The sequence below is a fragment of the Pleurodeles waltl genome, chromosome 3_1, assembly GCF_031143425.1.
Source record: "Pleurodeles waltl isolate 20211129_DDA chromosome 3_1, aPleWal1.hap1.20221129, whole genome shotgun sequence".
In the NCBI taxonomy this organism is placed as follows: Eukaryota; Metazoa; Chordata; class Amphibia; order Caudata; family Salamandridae; genus Pleurodeles; species Pleurodeles waltl.
In genome coordinates, this window is record NC_090440.1 from 179,823,215 (window position 1) to 179,850,118 (window position 26,904).

At 46.1% G+C, this 26,904-nt stretch overlaps 1 protein-coding gene across 2 annotated transcripts in view; it reads right to left on the minus strand.

Annotated features, from left to right (window-relative positions):
• FBXO22 (F-box protein 22) overlaps positions 1-26,904 on the minus strand; it is a 124,824-nt gene that overhangs the window by 43,948 nt on the left and 53,972 nt on the right. For both annotated transcript variants that reach the window (XR_011201321.1, XM_069222110.1), the window contains exon 5: positions 18,877-19,041. Coding sequence is in view for 1 of the 2 variants with exons in the window: in XM_069222110.1 (XP_069078211.1) it covers positions 18,877-19,041 (165 nt within the window). In the remaining variant the exon portion in view is untranslated. The remainder of the gene's footprint in view (positions 1-18,876; positions 19,042-26,904) is intronic.

A 26,904-nucleotide genomic window follows, 5' to 3' on the forward strand; every position in this document is an offset into this window, starting at 1 on the left:
CAAATTTACAAATCTTAATCAACTAGCAACGGCTACAGGCTCCCGGGGAGGTGGGAGGGTGCATGGGAATCAGCAGCGTCTCATGCCACAAACAGATGTACACTGGGTAAGTGACATTTTCCGTTCGGTGGCATGTGTAGCTGCAGATACACATGCTGTGCATAGACTACTAAGCAGTAACCTCCCCTAAACAGCGGTGGCTTAGCCTGTAGGAGTTAAAGTTGTTTGAAATAATGTTCTTAATACAGCCTGTCCTACTGTGGCTTGTTGTGTTGTTAACACATCTACACAGTAATGTTTTGTGAATGTATGAGGCGTAGACCAGGTGGCTCCCTTACAAATTTCAGCCATAGGTATATTCCCCAGAAAGGCCATTTTGGTGCCTTTTTTCCTAGTGGAATGCGCTTTTGATGTAATAGGTAGATCTCTTTTTGCTTTGATATAACAAGTTTGAATACATTTAACTATCCATCTGGCAATGCCCTGTTTGGATATAGGATTACCAGCATGAGGTTTTTGGAAGGCTACAAACAATTGTTTTGTTTTACGAAATTGTTTTGTCCTGTCAATGTAATACATTAGTGCTCTCTTTATGTCTAATGTATGTAAGGCTCTTTCGGCTACTGAGTCTGGTTGTGGAAAGAAGACTGGGAGTGTCACTGTTTGGTTTAGGTGGAACGGCGATATGACTTTTGGTAAGAATTTTGGATTTGTACGTAGAACCACTTTATGTTTATGTATTTGTATAAAGGGTTCTTGTATAGTAAATGCTTGTATCTCACTTACTCTTCTAAGTGATGTGATAACTTGGAAAGTAGCCTTTCTAATAGTTAAGTATTGCATTTCACAAGAGTGCATGGGTTCAAATGGTGGTCCCATGAGTCGTGTTAATACAATATTAAGGTTCCACGAAGGTACTGGTGGTGTTCTCGGGAGTATGATTCTTTTTAACCCCTCCATAAATGCTTTGATGAATGGGATTCTAAAAGCGATATTGAATGTGTAATCTGCAGATAGGCAGATATTGCTGTGAGATGTATTTTAATTGAAGAGAATGCTAGCTTAGACTTTTGTAAGTGTAATAAGTAGCTTACAATGTCCTTTGTGGAAGCATGTAGTGGTTGAATTTTATTATTGGGGCAGTAATGAACAAATCTTTTCCATTTGTTTGCGTAGCAATGTCTTGTAGTAGGTTTTCTAGCTTGTTTAATGACCTCCATACATTCGTGTAAAGTCTAAGTGCCCAAATTCTAAGACTTCAGGAGCCAGATTGCTAGATTGAGCGATGCTGGATTCGGGTGTCTGATCTGTTGTTTGTGTTGCGTTAACAGATCTGGCCTGTTCGGTAATTTGATGTGAGGTACTACTGATAAATCTAGCAGTGTTGTGTACCACGGTTGGCGAGCCCAGGTTAGTGCTATAAGTATTAGTTTGAGTTTGTTTGGACTTAGTTTGTGTACCAGATAAGGAATGAGTGGGAGAGGGGGAAAAGCGTAAGCAAATATCCCTGACCAACTGATCCATAGCGCATTGCCTTTGGACTGAGGGTGTGGGTACCTGGACGCAAAGTTTTGGCATTTTGCATTTTCTTTTGTTGCGAATAGGTCTATTTTTGGCGTTCCCCAGCATAGAAAGTAATCTTGTAGGATTTGGGGATGAATTTCCCATTCGTGTGTTTGTTGGTGATCTCGACTTAGATTGTCGGCCAACTGGTTCTGTATGCCTGGGATGTATTGTGCTATTAGGCGAATGTGATTGTGAATTGCCCAATGCCAAATTTTCTGTGCTAAGAGACACAGTTGTTACGAGTGTGTCCCTCCTTGTTTGTTGAGGTAATACATTGTCGTCATGTTTTGACAAGAATGTGTTTGTGGGCTATCAGTGGTTGAAATCTTTTAATGCTAGAAACACTGCCAACAGTTCTAAATGATTTATGTGCAGTTGTTGTTGTTGATTGTCCCATTGTCCCTGTATGCTGTGCTGGTTGAGGTGTGCTCCCCACCCCATCACGGAAGCATCTGTTGTGATCACGTCTTGAGGCACTGGGTCTTGGAATGGCCGCCCTTGGTTTACATTTATAGGGTTCCACCATTGAAGCGAGAAGTGTGTCTGGCGGTCTACCAACACTAGATCTTGGAGTTGACCCTGTGCTTGTGTCTATTGTTTTGCTAGGCACTGTTGTAAGGGCCGGATGTGTAATCTTGCGTTTGGGACAATGGTTATGCATGAAGACATCATGCCTAGAAGTTTAATTACAAACCTCACTTGGTAGTGTTGGTTTGGCTGCATGTTTAATGCTATATTTTGGAACGCTTGTACTCTTTGTGGACTTGGAGTGGCAATCGCTTTTTGTGTGTTGAGTGTTGCTCCCAAGTATTGCTGTATCTGGGATGGCTGCAGATGTGATTTTTGGTAATTCATAGAAAACCCTAGGTTGTGTAGAGTTTCTATAACGTATTGCGTTTGAAGAAGACACTGTTGTTGAGTGCTGGTTTTTATTAACCAATCGTCTAATTATGGGAATACGTGCATGTGCTGTCTCCTTATATGAGCGGCTACCACTGCAAGGCATTTTGTGAATACCCTTGGGGCTGTTGTTATCCCGAACGGTAACACCTTGAATTGATAATGCACGCCGTGTATTACAAACCTTAAGTATTTTCTGTGCGAAGGATGTATGGGTATGTGAAAATATGCATCCTTGAGATCTAACGTTGACATGTAGTCCTGTTTTTTGAGCAAGGGAATCACGTCTTGAAGTGTTACCATGTGGAAGTGATCTGATTTGATGTAGAGATTCAGCGTTCTGAGGTCTAATATGGGTCTCAACGTTTTGTCCTTCTTTGGAACTAGGAAATATAGTGAGTAGACATGTTCCTTTTTGATGGTTGGGTACTAATTCTATTGCTTGTTTTTGTAACAATGCTTGGACTTCTAGTTCTAACAGGTCTAAGTGTTGTTTGGACATATTGTGTGCTCTTGGGGGCACATCTGGTGGGAAATTTATGAATTCTATGCAATAACCATGTTGGATAATGGCTAGGACCCACGCGTCCATAGTTATGTTTGTCCAGTTTTTGTAGTATGCAGTAAGTCTCCCCCCCACTGGTGTTAAGTGTTGGGGGTTTGTGACGTTGAAGTCACTGTTTGGTTTGACTTGTTTTAGGGCTTTGGAATTTTCCTCTAGCTCTTGGGAATTGTCCTCCCTTGTATGAGCCTCGAAACCCTCCTCTCTGGTATTGCCCCTGATAGGTGGGTCTGGTTTGTGAGGTGGAAGGCTCTGGTATTTGCGTACGAAACCCCCCTCTCAATTGTGGCTTTCTAAAAGTGCCTCTGCTTTGTGGGGAGTAGAGGGCGCCCATGGCTTTGGCTGTGTCTGTGTCCTTCTTTAATTTCTCAATTGCTGTGTCCACCTCCGGCCCAAACAATTGTTCCTGGTTAAAAGGCATGTTTAACACAGCCTGCTGGATTTCGGGTCTGAACCCTGAGCTCCGTAACCATGCATGCCTGTGAATGGTTACTGCAGTGTTGACTGTCCGTGCTGCTGTGTCTGCAGAGTCCAATGCAGATCTTATCTGGTTGTTGGAAATTGCTTGTCCTTCTTCAACAACCTGTTGGGCACGTTTCTGGTGTTCTTTGGGCAAGTTCTGTATAATGTGTTTCATCTCGTCCCAGTGTGCCCTGTCGTAGCGAGCCAGTAGGGCCTGCGAGTTTGCGATCCGCCATTGATTGGCTGCCTGTGTTGTCACTTGTTTGCCTGCTGCATCGAACTTCCTACTCTCTTTGTCAGGCGGTGGTGCGTCTCCTGATGATTGAGAATTTGCCCTCTTTCTTGCTATTCCCACGACCACCGAATCTGGTGTCAGCTGCTGTGTTATGAACACAGGGTCCGTTGGGGGAGGTTTGTATTTTTCTCCACCCTAGGCGTGATAGCCCTTCCCTTCACTGGGTCCTGGAAGACCTGTTTTGCATGCTTAAGCATGCCTGGGAGCATTGGCAGACTTTGGTATGAACTGTGGGTGGATGCCAAGGTGTTAAATAGGAAATCATCCTCTATTGGCTCCGAATGCATTGCTACATTGTGGAATGTAGCTGCCCTTGATAGTACCTGCGTGTATGCAGTACTGTCCTCTGGAGGGGACGGCCTTGTTGGGTAACAATCAGGACTCTTGTCGGATACCGGTGCATCATATAAGTCCCATGCATCCGGGTCATCCTGTGTCATCCCTGTATGGGTCGGTGACTGCATTGGGGGTGCTGTTACCGGGGACATCTGTGGTAAATGCAGTGGAGAAGGTTGTGGCGAAAACCTTGGTGGTGGTGTTTTATCTCTTGCCACCTTTGCCTTTGGCTGCATTTCTGCCTCATGAAATGCCAGCTTTCTTTTGGTTTTAATTGGAGGAAGAGTTTGTATTTTCCCAGTCTCTTTCTGGATATGCAACCTCCTTTGGGTATGGTCTGGTTCCCCCATACCCATTTCCTGCTCAAACCTGTGTGTTTGCATTTGGCTGGAAAGTCCTTGCTCTTCCGTGTAAGAGCTTCTTTTCGGCTCCGAAGCCGCTTTTTTCGGTACCAAAGCTTCCGTGAAAGTCTTTTTCGGTTCCGATGTAACTTTTCTCACCTTGGGTGAGTCGAACTCTCGGTGCCGAGATCGTTCGGAGCCGGAATCTCGACCAGAGTCGGATGTCTTCGGCAGTTCTTTGGCCTTTTTCAGTGCTGATGTTTGGTCACCATCTTTTTGATGGGTTAAGCCATGGCCTGCTGGCGGTGGCATCCCCTTGGCCTTTACGATCTTTGTGTGAGTCTTGGACGGGGCAGTTTTACTCACTGGTTTCTGCGTCGTCGCGGGTCGCTCACTTTCGGAATCGTCTGAGTCCGTTCCCAGGATGGAAATTCGTTCTTCGTCTTCAACGTCGAGTTGTTCCCTCGGTGTCGACGTCATCTGTAGTCTTCTGGCTCTTCGATCGCGTAGGGTCTTTTTCGATCGAAATGCCCGACAGGCCTCACAAGTATCCTCCCTGTGTTCTGGTGATAGACACAGATTACAGACCAAGTGTTGGTCTGTATAAGGATACTTCGAGTGGCACTTCGGACAGAAGCGGAAGGGGGTCTGGTCCATTAGTTTCGTAGATGGATGCGGTCGGGCCGATCAGGCCCTGCTGAAGAGTGGAAGCCCCGAAGGGCCGCCGGAGCGCTTCTACTGTCGGTGTCGATACGCTAACACTAAACCGGTACTGAGCGCGAACAATACCGTCGAATTTTCTATATTTAGCTAACTTTCCCGATTCGAAATACGGAGCGAAGAGGAACACGTCCGAACCCGATGGCGGAAAGAAAACAATCTAAGATGGAGTCGACGCCCATGCGTAATGGAGCCAAAAGGGAGGAGTCCCTCGGTCTCGTGACTCGAAAAGACTTCTTCGAAGAAAAACAACTTGTAACACTCCGAGCCCAACATTAGATGGCAGGATAATGCACAGCAAGTGTATCTGCAGCTACACATGCCACCGAATGAATATTATATATATATATATATATATATATATATATATATATATATATATATATATATATATATAAATTAAGCTGGCCTGATGTGGGGTAGGTACCTAAGGTATTTAAGTGAAGTGTAGGCAGTGTCTAGAAGCCACTTACACACATGAAAGAAAACACTCAGTTGTACTAAAATAAAGGTACTTAATTTTTGGAACAAATCACCACAAAATACTAGAAGAGTAATCATGCAATAGGAAGTAAGTATTACACTAAATGTATACACTGGTAATCAGAAATAGGCATAGAAAAGGTTAGAAAACAGTGCAAATAGCAATAACCAATAGTGACCCTAGGGGGAGCACAAACCATATACTAAAAAAATTGATTTCGAACACAGGAGCCAATTCTATGTAAGTACAACGTGTAGAGAGAAGCTGAAAAAACACAGAGTTTGGTAACACAGTACCCCCCCCCCCCTCCACCCCTCCCCACCCCCCCCCCCCCCCCAAACAAGGAAAACAGGGGTAAATCCACTGGATTTTCCCCAAACCACCCAAAAGTAGGAACAGAAGAAAAATACACCCAGACAAGACTGCAAGTAAACCAGCAGTGGATTTCTGAAAAAAGAAGACCTGTGGAGAGAGGGTACCAAGTACAAGAGTAACAGTGGAGTCCAGGAGGAGTAGGAGATTCTACCCACCCAGCTGTAGTTGCAGGAGTTGGTCGACGGTGATGAAGCCCTGGAGCCAGAGAAGAGTTCCTGATGGATGCAGATGTTACACGCTGGAAGGAAGATTGCAGACTAGTGTCCATGTAGGAATTCCACCAACAAGCCTTGGTACAGAGGCAGCACCCACAGGAGTCCCACAGGACGGGGACAAAGGAGTTACAGAAGGAGCCCACGCAGCACTACAAAAGAGGATCCCACGCCGTCGGAGAACCATGCAGGAGACTGTGCTTTGCAGGATGGAGTGCTGGGGGCTGGAACTACACATCGCCTGAAGTTCCCTTGGAGAAGATGCAAACAAGCCCTGACAGCTGCAAGAGAAGCGATCAACGGGAGTACTGTCCTGCGTGGGAAGGCAAAGGCTTACCTCCACCAAAGTTGGATAGCTGGCAGAGGACCAAGAGGACTACTTCAGACCAACATCCGTGATGCAGGATCCACACAGCTCAAGATGAGGTGAGATCCACACAGCCGGTTGTCGCTTGTTGTAGGTGCCTGCAGTTGCAGGAGAGTGACTCCTTCACTCCAAGGGAGATTCCTTCTTTTTCTTGTGCAGGCTGAAGAGTTGCAGTCTTCTGAGGATGTACCGCTGGGGAAACGTTGCAAAGCTGGCAGGAGACGTGGAAACAAAGTTGCAGAAGAGTCTTCTTCATTGTAGCAGCGTTGTCGGTTCCTGAAGGGTCCAGTCACAGTTCCAGTGGCCAGAAGTCGAACTGGAGGTTGCAGAGGAATCCTTCTGGAGTCTTGCAAGCCGAATCTGAGGACCCACCCAAGAGAGAGAGATCCTAAATAGCCCTAAAAAGGGGGATTGGTCACCTAACCATGTAAGCACCTATCAAGAGGCGGCTCAGACGTCACCTGCCTGGCCAGGGCACTCAGATGCTCCCAGAGTTCCCTGCCAACCTTGGAAACAAGACGGCAGAACCCATGGAACCTCTGGAGGAGCTCTGGGCACTGGTCACTTCCCTTTCCATTGTTTAGTTTCGTGCCAGAGCAGGGGCTGGGGGTCCCTGAACCGGTGTGGACTGGTTTATGCAAGGAGGGCACCAAATGTGCCCTTCAAAGCAAACCAATGGCTAGGGGAGGCTACCCCCCCCTCCAAGCCAGTCACACCGATTTACAAAGAGAGAGGGTATTACCTTCCTCTCCCAAAGGAAATCCTTTGTTCTGCCTTCCTGGGCTTGATCAGGTCAAGCAGCAGGAGGGCAGAAACCGGTCTGAGGGGTGGCAGCAGCTTTGGCTGCCTGGAAAACCCTTTAAGACTGGTGGTAGCAAAGTTGTGGGTCCTCTAAGAGCCCCCAGAGTGCCTGGAATCATACTTACAATACTTGCAACAGTATTGGGGTATGATTCCGACATGTTTGATACCAAACATGCCCAGGTTCGGAGTTACCATTATGTAGCTGGACAAGGGTAGTAACCTGTGTCCAGTACACACGTAAAATGGCGTCCCCGCACTCACAAAGTCCAGTAAAATAGATCTGGAGTTTGTGGGGGCACCTCTGCTAGTGCAGGGGTGCCCTCACACACAGGTACCTGCACCCTGCCTCTGGGCTGAGAGGGCCTACTGTAGGGGTGACTTATAGTCACCTGGTTTAGTGACCTGTAGAGAAAACGGGTGCATGCACCCATTTCACGCAGAGTGCAATGGCAGGCCTGCAGAACCCTTTGCATGGGCTCCCCTATGGGTGGCAGAATAAATGCTGCAGCCCATAGGATCCTCTGGAACCCCAGTGCCCTTGTTACCTAGGTACCATATCGTGTTTCTGGGTCAATCCCTTCATCAGCAGAGAAAAATATAAAAGGGTTTCACCCTCATAGGTGCAGCCAGTGCTTGAAGTATTCCAGGCATTTCTTTCTAGTGAAAAGACCGGCATGGCTTCAGCTTGTCTAATTAGAGGCACCTGATTAGTCTCTTTAAATACCAGTCTACTCACATGGGCCTCTCAAGTGAGTAACAGTGCATGCTGGTTGTGGTAGTCCTGCAATTTTTTCATTCTGCCCCAAGTGGGTTGCTGGAGCCAAACGAAATAATGAGACAAAGTGCAAAACCTATGTAGGCGAATCCAAAGTAAAATTGTCAGATTTGCTGTGAATATCCCATCCCGATTGCTCTTATGTGACAATCCATTTTTAGTCACACAGACCTGCTTCGATGTGCAGTGGTGCTGCTTTCCATGCTGGACAGGCCGGTTAATTATCAAAAACGAAGTTGTCCTCATGTGAAAGCGCACTCCCAACAGGTTATTTAAACAGTACATCTGTTCGGGGCATGTAGTGCTGCAGATTCATATGATGTGCGTACATCGGCATCTAGTGTTGGGCGCAGAGTGTTACAAGTTGTTTTTCATCAAAGAAGCTTTTTTCGAGTCACAGGATCAAGTTATTCCTCCTCTCTGTGATAGTGCGCATGGGCATCAACTCCTTTGTTAGATTGTTTTCCCACCGCAGGGTGAAGTAAGGAGTGAGGAACTGTATATGTAAAAATACATACTGAAAGTGAAGAATATGTCCATGCAATTTATATACATATTTACATGATAAAGTACTACAACGGCTGCAGGCTTCCGGGGAGAAGGGAGGGCGTATGTGAATCTGCAGCACTACATGCCAAGAACAGATGTACACTGGAGAAGTGACATTTTCCGTTCAATGACATGTGTAGCTGCAGATACACATGCTGTGCATAGACTGAAAAGCTGTTTTCCTCCTAAGTAAGCGGTGGTTAGCCTGTAGGAGTTGAAGTAGCTTGAAATAGTGTTCTAAGCACTGCTTGGCCAACATTTGCTTGTTGTCGAGGTAACACATCTACACACCTCCTGTTTAGTGAATGCGTGTGGTGTGGACCATGTGGCTGGTTTGCATATGTCTGCCATTAGTATATTTCCTGAGAATGCCATTGAAGCACCTTTCTTTCTAGTGGATTGTGCTTTAGGAGTTACTAACAGTTGCCTTTTAGCTTTAAGATAGCAACTTTAAATGCACTTTACTGTCCATCTGGCTAGTCCTTTCTTGGAAATAGGATTACCTTCATGACGTTGTTGGAAAGCGACAAAAAGTTGTTTCGATTTTCTGAAGTCTCTCGTTCTGTGTACATAATATATTAGAGCTCCTTGGAGATCAAGAGTGTGGAGAGCTCTTTCAGCAACTGAGTCTGGCTGTGGAAAGAAGACTGACAATTCCACTGACTGATTAATGTGAAAAGGTGAAACCACTTTAGGTAAAAACATTGAATTTGTTCTAAGTACTATTTTGAGTTTGTGTACTTGGAAGAAAGGTTCTTCCAAAGTGAATGTTTGAATTTCACTTACTCTTCTTAAGGAAGTAATTGCTTCCAGGAAACCAATCTTCCATGAGAGAACTTGAAGACCGCAAGAATGCATGGCTTCAAATGGTGGACCCATAAGTTTTGTTAGCACTATGTTAAGATTCCAGGCAGGAGGTGGTAGAGATGTAGGTGGAATAACTCTTTTAAGACCCGCCATAAAAGTTTTTATGACAGGAATTCTAAACAGAAAGGTATGTTGTCTCTTTTGGAGGTAGGCTGATATTGCTGTTAAATGAAATTTAATAGATGAAAATGCAAGATTTGCTTTCTGTAAATGAAGCAAATAAAGCGTGAGTACAGGATATTGTATGTTAAGTGAATCAATGTTTTTAGGTTGGCAGTAGTATACAAAACGTTTCCATTTATTTGCATAGCACTGCCTGGTTGTAGGTTTACATGCTTGTTTTAGAATGTCCATACATTCTGATGGAAGCTGTATGTATCCAAATTCTATGACCCCAGGAGCCAAATTGCCAGGTTGAGCATACTGGGATTGGGATGCCCGATCTAACCCTTGTTTTGAGTCAATAGGTCTGGTTTGTTTGGAAGCTTGTGATGTGGCACTACCGACAGATCCAATAGTGTTGTGTACTGGTGTTGACCTGCCCACAAGGGAGCTATGAGTATCATAGTGAGGGAAGTGTGACGCATTTTGTTGACCAGAAACTGAACTAACAGGAGTGGTGGAAAAAAGTAAGCGACTATCCCTGACCAATTGATCATTAGAGCATTGCCCTTGGCTTGAGGATTTGAGTATCTGGACGTTAAGTTTTGGCATTTTGCATTTTTGCTTGTTGCGAAAAGGTCAATGTTTGGTGTTCCCCACATTTGAAGGTAATATTGAAATACTTGTGGGTGAATGTCCCATTCGTGTATTTGTTGCTGCGTCCTGCTTAAGAGGTCCCCTAGCTGGTTGTGTGTCCCTGGGATGTATTCCGCTAGCAGATGAATGTGATTGTGAATTGCCCATTTCCAAATTGTTTGTGCTAGAAGGCACAATTGGGATGAGCGTGTCCCCCCGTTTTTGCAGATAATATATTGTCATGTTGAATGTCCTTATTAAGACTGTTTTGTGTATGATCTGTGGTTGGAATGCTTTGATGGCTAAGAACACTGCCAGCAATTCCAAGTGGTTTACGCTGTAAGTCTGCTGGATTGAGTCCCATTCCCCCTGTATTGGTAAGATTGTTGATATGGGCTCACCAACCTGTCATAGATGCATCTGTTGTGATTATGGTCTGTGGCACAGGGCCCTGAAATGGTCGCCCTTTTAATATGTTAGTGTGATTCCACCATTGCAGAGATTTGTAAGTCTGGCGGTCCACCAACAACACTAGACCCTTTAGTTGAGCTAGTGCCTGAGACCATTGTTGCGAGAGACACTGTTGCAGTGGTCTCATGTTTAGACGTGCACTGGGCACTATTGCTATGCACGATGTCATCATTCCCAATAGCCTCATGACAACCCTTACTGTAGGAAGTTGGCTCTGTATGTGCTATTTCAAAGAAAGGAATAGCATGCACAGAGTCCAAGGGTTCCCCTTAGAGGTAAGATAGTGGCAAAAAGAGATAATACTAATGCTCTATTTAGTGTGGTCGAGCAGTAGGCTTATCAAAGGAGTAGTGTTAAGCATTTGTTGTACATACACACAGGCAATAAATGAGGAACACACACTCAGAGACAATTCCAGGCCAATAGGTTTTTGTATAGAAAAATATATTTTCTTAGTTTATTTTAAGAACCACAGGTTCAAATTCTACATGTAATATCTCATTTGAAAAGTATTGCAGGTAAGTACTTTAGGAACTTTGAATAATCACAATAGCATATATACTTTTTACATAAAACACATATAGCTATTTCAAAAGTGGACACTGCAATTTTCACAGTTCCTAGGGGATGTAAGTTATTGTTAGTTCTTGCAGGTAAGTAAACCACCTACGGGGTTCAAATTGGGGTCCAAGGTAGCCCACCGTTGGGGGTTCAGAGCAACCCCAAAGTTACCACATCAGCAGCTCAGGGCCGGTCAGGTGCAGAGTTCAAAGTGGTGCCCAAAACACATAGGCTTCAATGGAGAAGGGGGTGCCCCGGTTCCAGTCTGCCAGCAGGTAAGTACCCGCGTCTTCGGAGGGCAGACCAGGGGGGTTTTGTAGGGCACCGGGGGGGACACAAGCTCACACAAAAAGTACACCCTCAGCAGCACGGGGGCGGCCGGGTGCAGTGTGCAAACACGCGTCGGGTTTCCAATAGGTTTCAATGAGAGACCAAGGGGTCTCTTCAGCGATGCAGGCAGGCAAGGGGGGGGCTCCTCGGGGTAGCCACCACCTGGGCAAGGGAGAGGGGCTCCTGGGGGTCACTCCTGCCCTGGAGTTCCGATCCTTCAGGTGCTGGGGGCTGCGGGTGCAGGGTCTTTTCCAGCCGTCGGGATTTTAGAGTCAGGCAGTCGCGGTCAGGGGGAGCCTCGGGATTCCCTCTGCAGGCGTTGCTGTGGGGGTTCAGGGGGGACAACTTTGGTTACTCACAGTCTTGGAGTCGCCTGGGGGTCCTCCCTGTAGCGTCGTTTCTTCACCAGTTGAGTCGGGGTCGCCGGGTGCAGTGTTGCAAGTCTCACGCTTCTTGCGGGGATTGCAGGGGTCTTTAAATCTGCTCCTCTGGAAACAAAGTTGCAGTCTTTGTTGAACAGGGCCGCTGTTCTCGGGAGTTTCTTGGTCTTTTGGAAGCAGGGCAGTCCTCTGAGGATTCAGAGGTCGCTGGTCCTGGGGAAAGCGTTGCTGGAGCAGTTTTCTTCTGAAGGAGGGAGACAGGCCGGTAGGGCTGGTGCCAAAGCAGTTGGTGTCTCCGTCTTCTCTGCAGGGTTTTTCAGCTCAGCGGTCCTCTTCTTCGTAAGTTGCAGGAATCTGATTTCCTAGGTTCTGGGGAGCCCCTAAATACTGAATTTAGGGGTGTGTTTAGGTCTGGGAGGGCAGTAGCCAATGGCTACTGTCCTTGAGGGTGGGTACACCCTCTTTGTGCCTCCTCCCTGAGGGGAGGGGGCACATCCCTATTCCTACTGGGGGAATCCTCCTTCTACAAGATGGAGGATTTCTAAAAGTCAGAGTCACCTCAGCTCAGGACACCTTAGGGGCTGTCCTGACTGGCCAGTGACTCCTCCTCGTTTTTCTCATTATCTCTCCTGGACTTGCCGCCAAAAGTGGGGGATGTGTCCAGGGGGCGGGCATCTCCACTAGCTGGAGTGCCCTGGGGCATTGTAACACGAAGCTTGAGCCTTTGAAGCTCACTGCTAGGTGTTACAGTTCCTGCAGGGGGGAGGTGTGAAGCACCTCCACCCAGAGCAGGCTTTGTTTCTGTCCTCAGAGAGCACAAAGGCTCTCACCGCATGGGGTCAGAAACTCGTCTCTCAGCAGCAGGCTGGCACAGACCAGTCAGTCCTGCACTGAACAATTGGGTAAAATACAGGGGGCATCTCTAAGATGCCCTCTGTGTGCATTTTTTAATAAATCCAACACTGGCATCAGTGTGGGTTTATTATTCTGAGAAGTTTGATATTAAACTTCCCAGTATTCAGTGTAGCCATTATGGAGCTGTGGAGTTCGTTTTTGACACTCACAGACCATATACTCTTATGGCTACCCTGCACTTACAATGTCTAAGGTTTTGCTTAGACACTGTAGGGGCATAGTGCTCATGCACCTATGGCCTCACCTGTGGTATAGTGCACCCTGCCTTAGGGCTGTAAGGCCTGTTAGAGGGGTGACTTACCTATGCCATAGGCGGTGTGAGGTTGGCATGGCACCCTGAGGGAAGTGCCATGTCGACTTAGTCATTTTCTCCCCACCAGCACACACAAGCTGGCAAGCAGTGTGTCTGTGCTGAGTGAGGGTCCCTAGGGTGGCATAAGACATGCTGCAGCCCTTAGAGACCTTCCCTGGCATCAGGGCCCTTGGTAACAGGGGTACCAGTTACAAGGGGCTTACCTGGGTGCCAGGGTTGTGCCAATTGTGGAGACAATGGTACATTTTAGGTAAAAGAACACTGGTGCTGGGGCCTGGTTAGCAGGGTCCCAGCACACTTCTCAGTCAAGTCAGCATCAGTATCAGGCAAAAAGTGGGGGGGTAACTGCAACAGGGAGCCATTTCTTTACACTTACTGTGTAAGTTTGACTGACCTGCAATTGGGATTTGTGTGTGTGAAACGCTTGTATTCATTGTGGATTTGGGTAGGCTAATGCTGACTGAGTGTTCAGTATTGCTCCTAGAGAACGTTTAATTTGTGCTGGCTGAAGGTGAGATTTTTGGTAATTGACTGTGAACCCTAATTTGTGAAGGGTATCTATTGTGTGTGCTGTTGACAGTTTAGAATAGTGTTGGCTTTTATTAACCAGTCGTCTAGATAAGGGAAGACCTGTATGTGCTGCTTTCTGAGTTATGCTGTGACTACAGCTAGACATTTTGTGAATACTCTAGGGGCTGTTGTTACCCCAAAAGGTAGTATTTTGAATTGATATTGCTTGCCTGCTATCACAAACCTTAGATACTTGCCGTGAGCTGGGTGTATAGGAATATGGAAGTAAGCATCCTTTAGGTCCAATCCGGTCATGTAATCTTGTTTTTCTGACAAGGGAATGACATCCTGTAGAGTGACCATGTGAAAATGCTCAGATGGAATATATTGATTTAGAGGCCTGAGATCGAGAATGGGTCTGAGAGTACCATCCTTTTTTGGAATGAGTTAGTATAGAGAATATACTCCTGTCCCTTGTTGACTCATGGGAACTACTTTTATTGTGTCTTTTAGAGGTAGCGATTGTACCTCTTGTTTCAGCACAGCAGTGTGTTCAAGAGAGAGATACTGAAAACGGGGTGGAATGTTTGGTGGAGTAGAGATGAGTTCTAGGGAATAACCATTGCGGATAATTGACAGTACCCATTGATCTGTTGTAATTTGTTGCCAGTGAGAATCGAAATGTTGCAGTCTTCCTCCCACAGGAGATGTTTGTTGCTATGGAATAGATGGGAAGTCATTGTTTTAAGGAGGTGGAAGCCCCCCGTTAGGTAGAGGGTTTACCTTGGGACCTGGAATATGGTCCTCTGAAAGATCCCCTAGTGTAATACTGTTGTCCCGGTTTTGAGTGGAACATGGAAGCGCCTGAAGCTTGTGATTTAAATCCTCCTCTAAACTGAGGTTTACGAAATGAGCCCCGCAATGTTGTAGTATAGAGGTCTCTCATTGCCTTTGGTGTTTCAGAGTCCTTTTTGAGTTTATCAATGGTTGTGTCCACCGCAGGACCAAAAAGTTGGTGTTTATTAAACGGTATATTAAGGACCACCTGCTGTATCTCAGGTTTAAAACCGGAGGAGCTTAACCAAGCATGTCGCCTGAAGGTAATGCTAGTCTTAATTCCTCTAGCTGCAGTATCATCTGCATCTAAAGCAGACCTCATTTGATTGGTTGCGATAGCTTGCCCTTCCTCCACTATTTGATTCGTTCTTTTGTGATGTTCTTTGGGGAGATATTGCAAGAATTCTTGCATGTCATCCCAATGTGCCCTATTGTACCTAACTAAAAGGGCTTGGGAATTAGCAATACGCCATTGATTGGCTGCTACCCTTTTACCTGCTGCATCAAATTTGCTGCTCTCTTTGTCAGGGGGAGGAGTATCCCCTGAGAACTGGCTGTTAACACGATTCCTGGCTGCACTGACTACAATGGAGTCTGGTGGTAATAGTCATACATATCCTATGGATCTATGGTATAACTAGTATCACCTCTATCTTCGTCCTGAGAGGAAGCATGGGAGTGTGTGGGTGAAGGTGGTGGAGTAAGAGGTTGTGGGGAAAAGGAAAGTTGAAACAAATGTGGTGGAAAAAACAACAGTTTTTGGCTTTTCCTTTTGTAAATTTTCTCTGGTGACTGAGCAGTATCCAGAGTTTCCTGGAATGTTAATGTCCTTTTGGTAAGCGGAGGTGGAGAAGCAATAATTTTTCCAGTCTCCTTCTGGATTTGAATTCTCCTTCATTTACTGTCCATGACCTCCAGAATGGGTTAAATGTCGGATTCTTCACCCTTGTTGATTTAAAGCATGTTTTGTGCCTTTAAAAGCATGTTCCCTGGCAGCATGCTTCATTTGAGTCTAAAGTCCAGTTTCCTCTGTATAGGAAGATGTTTTCAGCTCCGAAGGTGGACTCTGATGTTTCGGCTCCAAAGTGGAGCGAGGTTGTTTCGGCTCCGATGTAGCAAGACGCCGGCTCGGAGGTGGAAGCCTGTAACTTTCGGCTCAACCCAGACATCAAAACAGCTGTGGTAGCCTGTTGGGGGACTGTCTTGGCCTTTTTCACCGCCGAACCCCAGGGTCGGTTGACAATTATTTGTTTTCGGGTGGAACCAAGTCTAAGAAGCAACCTTGCAAAGCTTTTCACTTGCTGGGGCTGGGGCTGGGGTTGGGGTTGGGGCTGGTGTACTCACGTACTGTGCCGCAGATATTGCCTGGCTGTCCTCATCCAAATCTCGCTCTGAGTCTGAATCTTGAAAAATCTGGAAGAGAGACTGCCATTTGTGCTTGTTCTTCGCCAAGGATGTCGGTGGTGGGCTCCGTGAATTTCGACGCCATCTCCCAACGTCTTGCTCTTCGGTCACGTAACGTTTTCTTTAATCTAAAAGAGCAAAACGCCTCACAGATTTCTTCCATACCGTCTGGCGAAAGGCAGAGATTACACACCAAATGCTGGTCTGTGTATGGAAACTTGCCATGGCACAGAGGACAGAACGGGAATGGAGTCCGATCCATGAGCCAATGACACGGTAGGCCCGAAGAGGCCCAAGAAGGGTGCGGGCGCCCGAAAGGGTGTTTAACCGATCTAGAAGGTGCGATTGAATCGAGTACAGCGGGAAAACGCGTTCAAAACTATACAGACGGTGAGAGAAAGGATGGAAAGTACAGAGAGGTACTGGGCTGAAAATCCCAGAGCAAGAGGGAACACGTCCGAACCCAACGGCGGAAAGAAAACTATCTAACAAAGGAGTCGATGCCCATGTGCACCATCACCGAGAGGAGGAGTCACTCAATCATGTGACTCGAAAAAAGCTTCTTCAATGAAAATACCTGTAGCATGCCGAGCCCAACACTAGCTGGGAATATATGCACAGCATGTATATCTGCAGCTACACATGCCATCGAACACACACACACACACACATATATATATATATTCACTGAAAAATCAACGGTTACAGGTATGTTATAGTTAGGAAGGAAATGAGTTACTTACCTGCAACTGTGGTTCTCCAGTATTGGTATCTTTCATACGTTCACATAGAGACCCAGTTCAGTCCCTTGTAAAAGCTATAAAGGGCCCTGTGGCCAGGAAAATTCCCCAAGGGCTGCAGCATATATTATGCCACCCTGGGGGACCACTCACTAAGCACTTGCATACTGTCTTTGCAACGCTTGTTTGCTTCTCAGGGTGCCATGTCCACAAACCACTGCCTGTGACATAGTTAAGTCACCCCTCTAGCAGGCCTTACAGCCATAAGGCAGGGTGCACTATACCACAGGTGAGAGCATAGCTGCATGAGCAATATGCCCCCACAGTGTCTAAGTCCATTCTTAGACACTGTAAGTGTGGCCATACTGAGTATCTTTTCATTACGAACTCCACAGCTCCATAATGGCTTCACTGACGTCTGGGAAGCTGGGTATCAAACATCTCAGCACAATAAACCCACACTGATGCCAGTGTTGGATTTATTGAAAGATTCACCCAGAGGACATCTTAGAGATGCTGCCCCCCTGTATTTTAGCCAAACTTCTAGTGCAGGACTGATAGGTCTGTGCCAGCCTGCCACTTCTAGACGGGTTTCTGACCACATGGGGTGAGAGCCTTTGTGCTCTCTGTGACCAGAAACAACGCCTGCACTGGGTGGAGGTGCTTCACAACTCCCCACTTCAGGAACTGTAACACCTGAAGATGTGACTGGAACGTCCTGCTGGAAGGATATAACATGATGAACTAAAAGTGAAAAAACAACGCACTATTACTGGTGGAGAAAACTGATAACTTTCTCTTCCAATTTTATCCTTCTTTGGCGAACTTTCACAAGCTCAGATTTTGGACAGGCTTAGGCACCATTCTGACATGTCTTTCTCCTTTTTAGGGCTTGTCGTTCGCTTGATCTTTTAATTCTACTAAATATATACACTCCATTATATACTTACAGGGGATTTTACTAGTCCTCTTGATTGGTCTGTTTAAGTGTCATTTACATTTTGTTTCCCCACAACACAGCATACTGCCTTAGACAATGGGTCAGCCCATTTCAGCCACTGGTTCCTTTCTCTATGAGTGACAATACTGTGCTAAAGCACAAAGTAGTCCCTTTGAGAGCCAGGGACTTATTAACTACTGGGTGCTTACAGTTTTAATTTCTTTTAAAGCCATTCCAAGATGGCCATTCTTTCATGCACACACAGGCGCAATCTTCCTGTAGGCTTCCAACTAGGCCTGGCTGAAACTCAAATTACACTTAAGTAATTCATGAAATTTGGGAAATTGGCATTACACTTATTTTTCATTATTTTGCATGAAATTCCTTTAACTGTTATGCAACTTTCCTCAATTATGCAGCATTTGCAGACATTTTTTACTGCAAATGGCACAATCACTGTAAATACTTACCATGAATGCATGGTATCAATAAAATATCGCCCTTGGAAAAATTGACAATTTCAATTTAAACAATACGTTGTGTGAATCTAAGCCTACAGTTAATATTGAGCCAGCATAAGCCAACTATACTGCTTAAACAGATGCTGCAGTTTCCGAAGTATCTCTCTTAAAAATCAGGCCAAATCATAGGCCCATACCCTCTGCACCGTGGTATTCCCAAGAGCTTAGAGACCTTTGGAAGAAATACAAGTGCCAAGAGCAACTCTGGAGGCTGAATTATAGCTCGTTGGAAAAAAATAAAATACAAAACCATGGTAAAAGAATAGGAATATAAAATACAAATAGGTGCTACTAAAAACAATTTGTTTCTGAAATAAATTAAAGCAGCCAGTATTTGCACTAAGGAGCTTTTCAACACAGTGAAGTCGCTATCTAATGTTTGTAATAAACACCTGGTTACCTGGTTTAAACTATTAAAGACATCTCTTGAAAAGCTGTTTCCATTCAGGCCTAATACAGGAGTGGTCATCTCACCATGTAGGAAGGAGCTAAGATATGGGAGTGAAGTTAACTTGTATCAATTAAAGGAATTTTACATTTCAATTAAAATATGTATTAATACTAAATTACTCAGTAAAGTGGCCAGTCAGTCTCAACATACCTGCCTCAGTGAGCTGGTTTTCATCAAACACTTTCTGTTTGGAGTCTTTAAAAAAGTGGAAGGTCTGGATTGTCACTCCATCAATGTTTGGAAATAGTAATGCAAGGCCAGCTTCTCCATCTTCTACTTCCTGCGGTCTATTGTTACGCGATCCCATTGGAGTAACTGAAAAAGTTAATTGATATGAATATTTTATTACTGTGCACATTATTCTTACATAATACTGGTTACCACAGGTTTATGTTTCAACAGAACCACAGAGACACACTCAATTAAGCAATGAGCTCACTAAAAATCCTCATAGCAATTGCTCATTCTTATTAGAACGGCTCAGCCTACTTATGCACTGTTAGGAGCATTACTTTACTTCCTCCAGAAAACTACAACATACACTTAACATTCATGAATCCAAACACTGCAAGAAATCTACAATTTGATGGCATTCAGAAAGCATGCTCACGTGAGGGCCCCTGCAGGGTTTGGCCTACTTTTTTTTCTTTAGTGTAGTATCCGACTGTAAGGATGGAACTGCAACCAATTCCTGGGTTAATAAACCATTCTATGGGGATCACAATACAAAGGCTTAATAGCCACTAAAAGACCTTTCAGTTTGATTTATCACCAGTTTACCAGAGACCAAGGTGAAACAGACATATTCAGGTTAACAAGGCTTAACGCAGTTTTCAATTTAGAAAAAAGGATTGGCAAGACTAAAACAGTCTAATCGCTAGGCCAATTACAGCTGTGTAAAAAGTACATTTACTTACTTCTGGCAATGGGTTAGGATATATATATATTTTTTTTAAATCACAAAAAACATAGGGTGCTTCCCCTCACCATTTCTTCTACTGCCAAATCACTATCAATTTCAGGAAAAAGATTCCTTCTAGCCAAATCTAAGCTTTGACTAAGGCAGAAACTCTCCCGCTCTAGTCAGAAAATCATGGACCCAGAAACTTCATCCACTGTGCTCTTGGTAGACTACCAAGTTCTGAACCAATTTCTCATAAATGATTACACGCATTAAAGACCATGGTTGTGTATAACAAACTGGACCAGATGTGAAGGATCTGATGGGGAAACTTCTATCAAAGAAAGTTTCATGCTTTTCAAATAGCAGGTGATGCTCTTTTGGTACTGCAGTTTATCAGTGCGTTTCCAACTCCACTTTATTAAAAAAGCCTTCTGACACTAAGTAGCGTTTGCAGTTATTTAGCAGTCTAACATAGTAGTATGTGAAGGAAAGTACCATCTTGCCTGGCATGTTACCCCCATTTTTCAATGTATATATGTTGTTTTAGTTGTATGGGTCACTGGGACCCTGCTAGTCAGGGCCCCAGTGCTCATAAGTGTGCCTGAATGTGTTACCTGTGTTATGACTAACTGTCTCACTGAGGCTCTGCTAATCAGAACCTCAGTGGTTATGCTCTCTCATTTCTTTCAAATTGTCACTAACAGGCTAGTGACCAATTTTACCAATTTACATTGGCTTACTGGAACACCCTTGTAATTCCCTAGTATATGGTACTGAGGTACCCAGGGTATTGGGGTTCCAGGAGATCCCTATGGGCTGCAGCATTTCTTTTGCCACCCATAGGGAGCTCTGACAATTCTTACACAGGCCTGCCACTGCAGCCTGAGTGAAATAACGTCCACGTTATTTCACAGCCATTTTACACTGCACTTAAGTAACTTATAAGTCACCTATATGTCTAACCTTTACCTGGTAAAGGTTGGGTGCTAAGTTACTTAGTGTGTGGGCAACCTGGCACTAGCCAAGGTGCCCCCACATTGTTCAGGGCCAATTCCCCGGACTTTGTGAGTGCGGGGACACCATTACACGCGTGCACTACATATAGGTCACTACCTATATGTGGCTTCACAATGGTAACTCCGAATATGGCCATGTAATATGTCTATGATCATGGAATTGCCCCCTCTATACCATCCTGGCATAGTTGGCACAATCCCATGATCCCAGTGGTCTGTAGCACAGACCCTGGTACTGCCAAACGGCCTTTCCCGGGGTTTCACTGCAGCTGCTGCCAACCCCTCAGACAGGCATCTGCCCTCCTGGGGTCCAGCCAGGCCTGGCCCAGGATGGCAGAACAAAGGACTTCCTCTGAGAGAGGGTGTTAAACCCTCTCCCTTTGGAAAATGGTGTGAAGGCAGGGGAGGAGTAGCCTCCCCCAGCCTCTGGAAATGCTTTCATGGGCACATTTGGTGCCCATTTCTGCATAAGCCAGTCTACACCGGTTCAGGGACCCCTTAGCCCTGCTCTGGCTTGAAACTGGACAAAGGAAATGGGAGTGACCACTCCCCTGACCTGTACCTCCCCTGGGAGGTGCCCAGAGCTCCTCCAGGGTGCTCCAGACCTCTGCCATCTTGGAAACAGAGGTGCTGCTGGCACACTGGACTGCTCTGAGTGGCCAGTGCCATCAGGTGACGTCAGAGACTCCTCCTGATAGGCTCCTTCAGGTGTTGCTAGCCTATCCTCTCTCCTAGGTAGCCAACCCCTCTTTTCTGGCTATTTAGGGTCTCTGTCTCTTGGGATTCCTTAGATAACAAATGCAAGAGCTCATCCGAGTTCCTCTGCATCTCTCTCTTCACCTTCTGCCAAGGAATCGACTGCTGACCGCGCTGGAAGCCTGCAAAACTGCAACATAGTAGCAAAGACGACTACTGCAACTCTGTAACGCTGATCCTGCCGCCTTCTCGACTGTTTTCCTGGTGGTGCATGCTGTGGGGGTAGTCTGCCTCCTCTCTGCACTAGAAGCTCCGAAGAAATCTCCCGTGGGTCGACGGAATCGTCCCCCTGCAACCGCAGGCACCAAAGAACTGCATCACCGGTACCTTGGGTCTCCTCTCAGCACGACGAGCGAGGTCCCTTGAATCCAGTAACTCTGTCCAAGTGACTCCCACAGTCCAGTGACTCTTCAGTCCAAGTTTGGTGGAGGTAAGTCCTTGCCTCCCCACGCCAGACTGCATTGTTGGAAACCGCGACTTTTGCAGCTACTCCGGCCTCCGTGCACTTCCGGCGGAAATCCTTTGTGCACAGTCCAGCCTGGGTCCACGGCACTCTAACCTGCATTGCACGACCTCCTAAGTTGTTCTCCGGCGACGTGGGACTCCTTTGTGCGACTTCGGGTGAGCACCGTTTCACGCATCCTCGTAGTGCCGGTTTCTGGCACTTCTGCGGGTGCTGCCTGCTGCTGAGAGGGCTCCTTGTCTTGTTCGACGCCCCCTCTGTCCCCTGACGCAATTTGCGACATCCTGGTCCCTCCTGGGCCACAGCAGCACCCAAAAACACTAACCGCACGATTTGCAGCTAGCAAGGCTTGTTGGCGGTCTTTCGGCGGGAAAACACTTCTGCACCACTCTCCACGGCGTGAGGGATCCGTCCTCCAAAGGGGAAGTCTCTAGCCTTTGTCGTTCTTGCAGAAACCTACGCTTCTACTGTCCAGTAGCAGCATCTTTGCACCCACAGCTGGCATTTCCTGGGCATCTGCCCAACTCCGACTTGCTTGTGACTTTTGGACTTGGTCCCCTTGTTCCACAGGTACCCTCGACTGGAAATCCATCGTTGTTGCATTGCTTGTTTGTGTCTTTCCTGCAGAATTCCCCTATCACGACTTCTATGTCCTTTGGGGAACTTTAGTGCACTTTGCACTCACTTTTCCGGGTCTTGGGGTGGGCTATTTTTCTAACCCTTACTATTTTCTAGTAGTCCCAGCGACCCTCTACAAGGTCACATAGGTTTGGGGTCCATTCGTGGTTCGCATTCCACTTTTGGAGTATATGGTTTGTGTTGCCCCTATCCCTATGTGCCTCCATTGCATCCTATTGTAACTATACATTGTTTGCACTGTTTTCTAATACTATTACTGCATATTTTGGTATTGTGTACATATATCTTGTGTATATTTGCTATCCTCATACTGAGGGTACTCACTGAGATACTTTTGGCATATTGTCATAAAAATAAAGTACCTTTATTTTTAGTATATCTGTGTATTGTGTTTTCTTATGATATTGTGCATATGACACTAAGTGGTACTGTAGGAGCTTCACTCGTCTCCTAGTTCAGCCTAAGCTGCTCTGCTAAGCTACCATTATCTATCAGCCTATGCTGCTAGACACCCTATACACTAATAAGGGATAACTGTGCAAGGTGCAAGTACCCCTAGGTACTCACTACAAGCCAGTCCAGCCTCCTACAGTATGCCAGGATTTAATTGCGCCTTTTTTGTTTTAGGCCTCGCTTATAGATAGCTTTTACCTATCTGTTGTCGAAAGACCCATTCTGGACCGTAAAAAAATTAAATATAAAAACACGTACAGCAGGCTTTGTGCCAGCCTACTGAATACCTCTGGTTGGCTTAGTTGGCCTTCCTGTCACTCTCATTCGATTGCTTCTCATTCTATGGCTTTCCCTCACAATCTTGTGTTTGCCCTTACATCTGCCACATAGCTTCTTCACCATTTGTTTAGTTGGACGACTTGTATATTTCCACTGTTCACATTCACTGAACTATGTTTTTTTCAGGCCACGCTACACGAGAGTGCATGTATTTATATGATCTTTCCCTTGTGTGCTGCTTCCCCAGTTAAGTACCCACCCTGACCTGTCAGTGTTGCTCCCCACCTCTCTCAGCTTGTCTGTAAAAGCACAGCAGATACATTTTCACAATGGTAAGACTAAAAAGCAGACTTCTTCAATGGTTGTTTTTGTTCTATTTTCTGCATTCCATGAAGACACAAGCATTGGCACATAAAGGCTTTTGCAGGCACTGGTGGGAAAGGTTGGCTTGGGAAAGGCTGTCTGCTGCACTCAGCTGGCATTTATACTTAGGACTGAAAAGAAGAACCAAATGGCATTTGTTTCAGTTCTGTGGAAAGTAAACCAGACTTAGCCAAGTGCTTTCCTTTAAGTTCTGACACTTCTGTTTTCTTTTAGAAGTACCAGGCCATTTAGAAAGATCTGTAATATTTATTTCAATGTACAGCTCTGAAATACTTTAAGATATGTATTTACTCTTGCCTCCTATTTTGAATTTTTATTTTGAATTGTTTTTAAACTATGCTTTACAAACAAGCATTGTAAAGCCAATAGCCTGGCACTCACACTTTGAAGGCGAGACTTACTGACTGATATTTTTAACAGAGGTACACAAGAATCCTACGGAAGTGTTCAAGCATCACTTTTGTGCCACCTCATTCATGTTTAGTAACATTAAGCTGTATTAGTAGAGTTTGGAAGGATATTTCCACCTCACAAATGCTCCAATGAATAGTACAGGGAGCAAAAAAGGGCTAGAAACAGTGGCTGGTTGGTAGAGGGAAGTCACGTATCCTCTACCACAGCTCAGCCTTTCCCTCCTCTCCCACAAAGGTCAGAAAATCAAGGATTGTGAAATTGTGAGACCAGGCACAGGGGAGAGTGGTAAGTGCAAATAGGGATTTGCCATTGATTGGTTTGCGTAAGTGTTCAGTGTTAAGTGGGAACCAGTGTTGGTATACTTTCTGGTAAGTGAGCATTGCTAAAGTTTGCTCAAAAAAGCACAATAGGCACTGCACCTTACCTCTTAGAACTGATATAGAAGTGAAAGATTGATAGGAATGTGTTATCATTTGGTGGTGGAAAAAACGTTTTCTGAGTGTCACGAAGTTGGTCGGTCATCAATATTTCTTGGGTGGTTCCAAACCAGAAGACAATTTATTGCCGCCCTAAATTCAGTTGTTCATGAATAATAGGCACTCCAGCAGCTCGGGTTTCTACTGTTCATTTGGTGTTCCCAGAGGGAACACCAGTGAGTGCTTACTGAAAACTCTGCATAAAATAACTAGGGACTGAGAAAAGAGAACTTTGTATTGAAGAACCAATAAAGACTGGTGTAGGAAACTGGCCCTTGTTGCAGTTACCTCCCTCCCCACACTTTTTGTGTGACTTGACTTGACAGTGTACTGGGATCCTGCTAACCAGGCACCAGCGCCAGTGTTCTTTCCCAGAAACTGTACCATTGATCCCAGAATTGGCACACCCCTGGCACACAGTTAAGTCCCTTGTAAAAGGTACCCATGGTGCCAAGGGCTCTGTGGGCAGAGAAAGTCCCTAAGGACTGCAGCATGTATTATGATATTATGCCACCTTGGGGGACCCCTCACCAAGCACATGCACACTGCCATTGCAGTTTGTGTGTGTTGGTGGGGAAAAAAAGACAAAGTCGACATGGCACCCCTCTCAGGGTGCCATGCCCACAAACCACTGCCTGTGGCATAGGTAAGTCACCCCTCTAGAAGGCCTGCAGCACTAAGGCAGGGTGCATTATACCACAGATGAGGGCATAGCTGCATGAGCAATACGCCCCTACAGTGTAAGTCCATTCTTAGACATTGTAAGTGCAGTGTTGCCATACTGAGTATATGGGCTGGAAGTTGGTCATTACGAACTGCACAGCTCCATGATGGCTTCACTGAAGTCTGGGAAGTTTGGTGTCAAACTTCTCAGCACAATAAACCCACACTGATGCCAGTGTTGGAATCTATTTGAAAATGCACCTAGAGGGCCAGCCTGCCACTAAAAGACGAGTTTCTGACCTCATGGAGTGAGGGCCTTTGTGTCCTCTGGAGTCCGAAACAAAGCCTACTCTGGGTGGAGGTGCTTCACACCACCCCCCTGCAGGAACTGAAGCACTTGGCGGTGAGCCTGAAAGGCTCGGGCCTCTTGTGACAATGCCCCAGGGCACTCCAGCTAGTGGAGATGTCTGCACCCCTACCCCCACCACCCCACCCCAGACAAAGCCCCACTTTTGGCAGCAACTCTGGCTGAGAAATTAGGGAAAACAAGGAGAAGTGAACACTTCAGCTGGGACCATCCCTAAAGTGCCCACAGCTAAAGTGACCCCCCTCCTTGAAAAATCCGCCATCTTGGTTTCGAAGCCAGGGACCAATAGGGTTAGGTCTGTGTCCCCCTTCCCAAAGGGAGTGGACACTGGAAGGGTGCCGTCACCCTAAGGGACAGTAGCCATTGGCTACTTCCTTCTGACCTCTGTAACACCCCTAAATCCAGGATTTAAGGGCTTCCCTGAATCTAGCTCATCAGATTCCTGGTGACCTCAAGACGACAAGAAAAAAGAAAGACTACTAAGCGGACGCCCAGCAGAGAAGACTGAAGACACTAACTGCTTTGGCCCCAACCCTATCGCCTCCTTCAGGCTTCTGAAGCCCCTGCTACAAAAAGGTGACGCATCCTGTAGGACCAGCAACCTCTTAAAAGCCTCAAGAGTACTGTCTTCACACCAGAGGACCAAGATCTCCTGTGGACAGAAACTCCAATAAAGGACTCCAGAACTGCCCCGGATCCACAAGTCCTGCCCCCTCTGCACCAGACACCCACATTCTGGTATCCATAGTGTGTTGACCCCCTCGGACTACGAGAGAACCAGACGAAGATTCCAGACGACAAAAGGTACTCCTTTTCTGCACCCACAGCCCCCTGGCCTTGGGGAATCCGGCCTCTGGTGCAGCAACGTTCAGCAGGGTGCCCTCCTCCTCGTCCAGCCTGTGGTTTCCCTACGACCTCCTGGACCCAGCCTGCAGCCTACTTGTGACCCCCCCAGGCCCACCCTATTCAAAAGCATTGGGAGCCAGATGCTGAGTTTACACCCTGCAACTGCCCGCCCCTGTGCCGCTGAGAGTGTGTGTTTGGTGCTGACCTGTAGTCCCCCCTGTGATCACCAAAACTCCACAGGTCTGCCCTCCTGCTGGCAGATCCAATTCCGAGTCGCCCCAGTCTCCATAGGAGCCCAATCTAAATATTGTATCAACTTTGACCTCTGCACCCAGCCGGCCCGTGTTGTTGGTGGTGGGTGTTTGGGGTTAACTTGAACCCCAACCTGTGGGCATTCTAACCCTCGGATACAGGAACTGCAAGTCTTATACTTACTGCAAAACTGTACTAACCTTTCTCTCCCCCCCCCGAACTGTGTTTAAAAATTGCAGTGTCAACTTTTAAAACAGATTATTGCT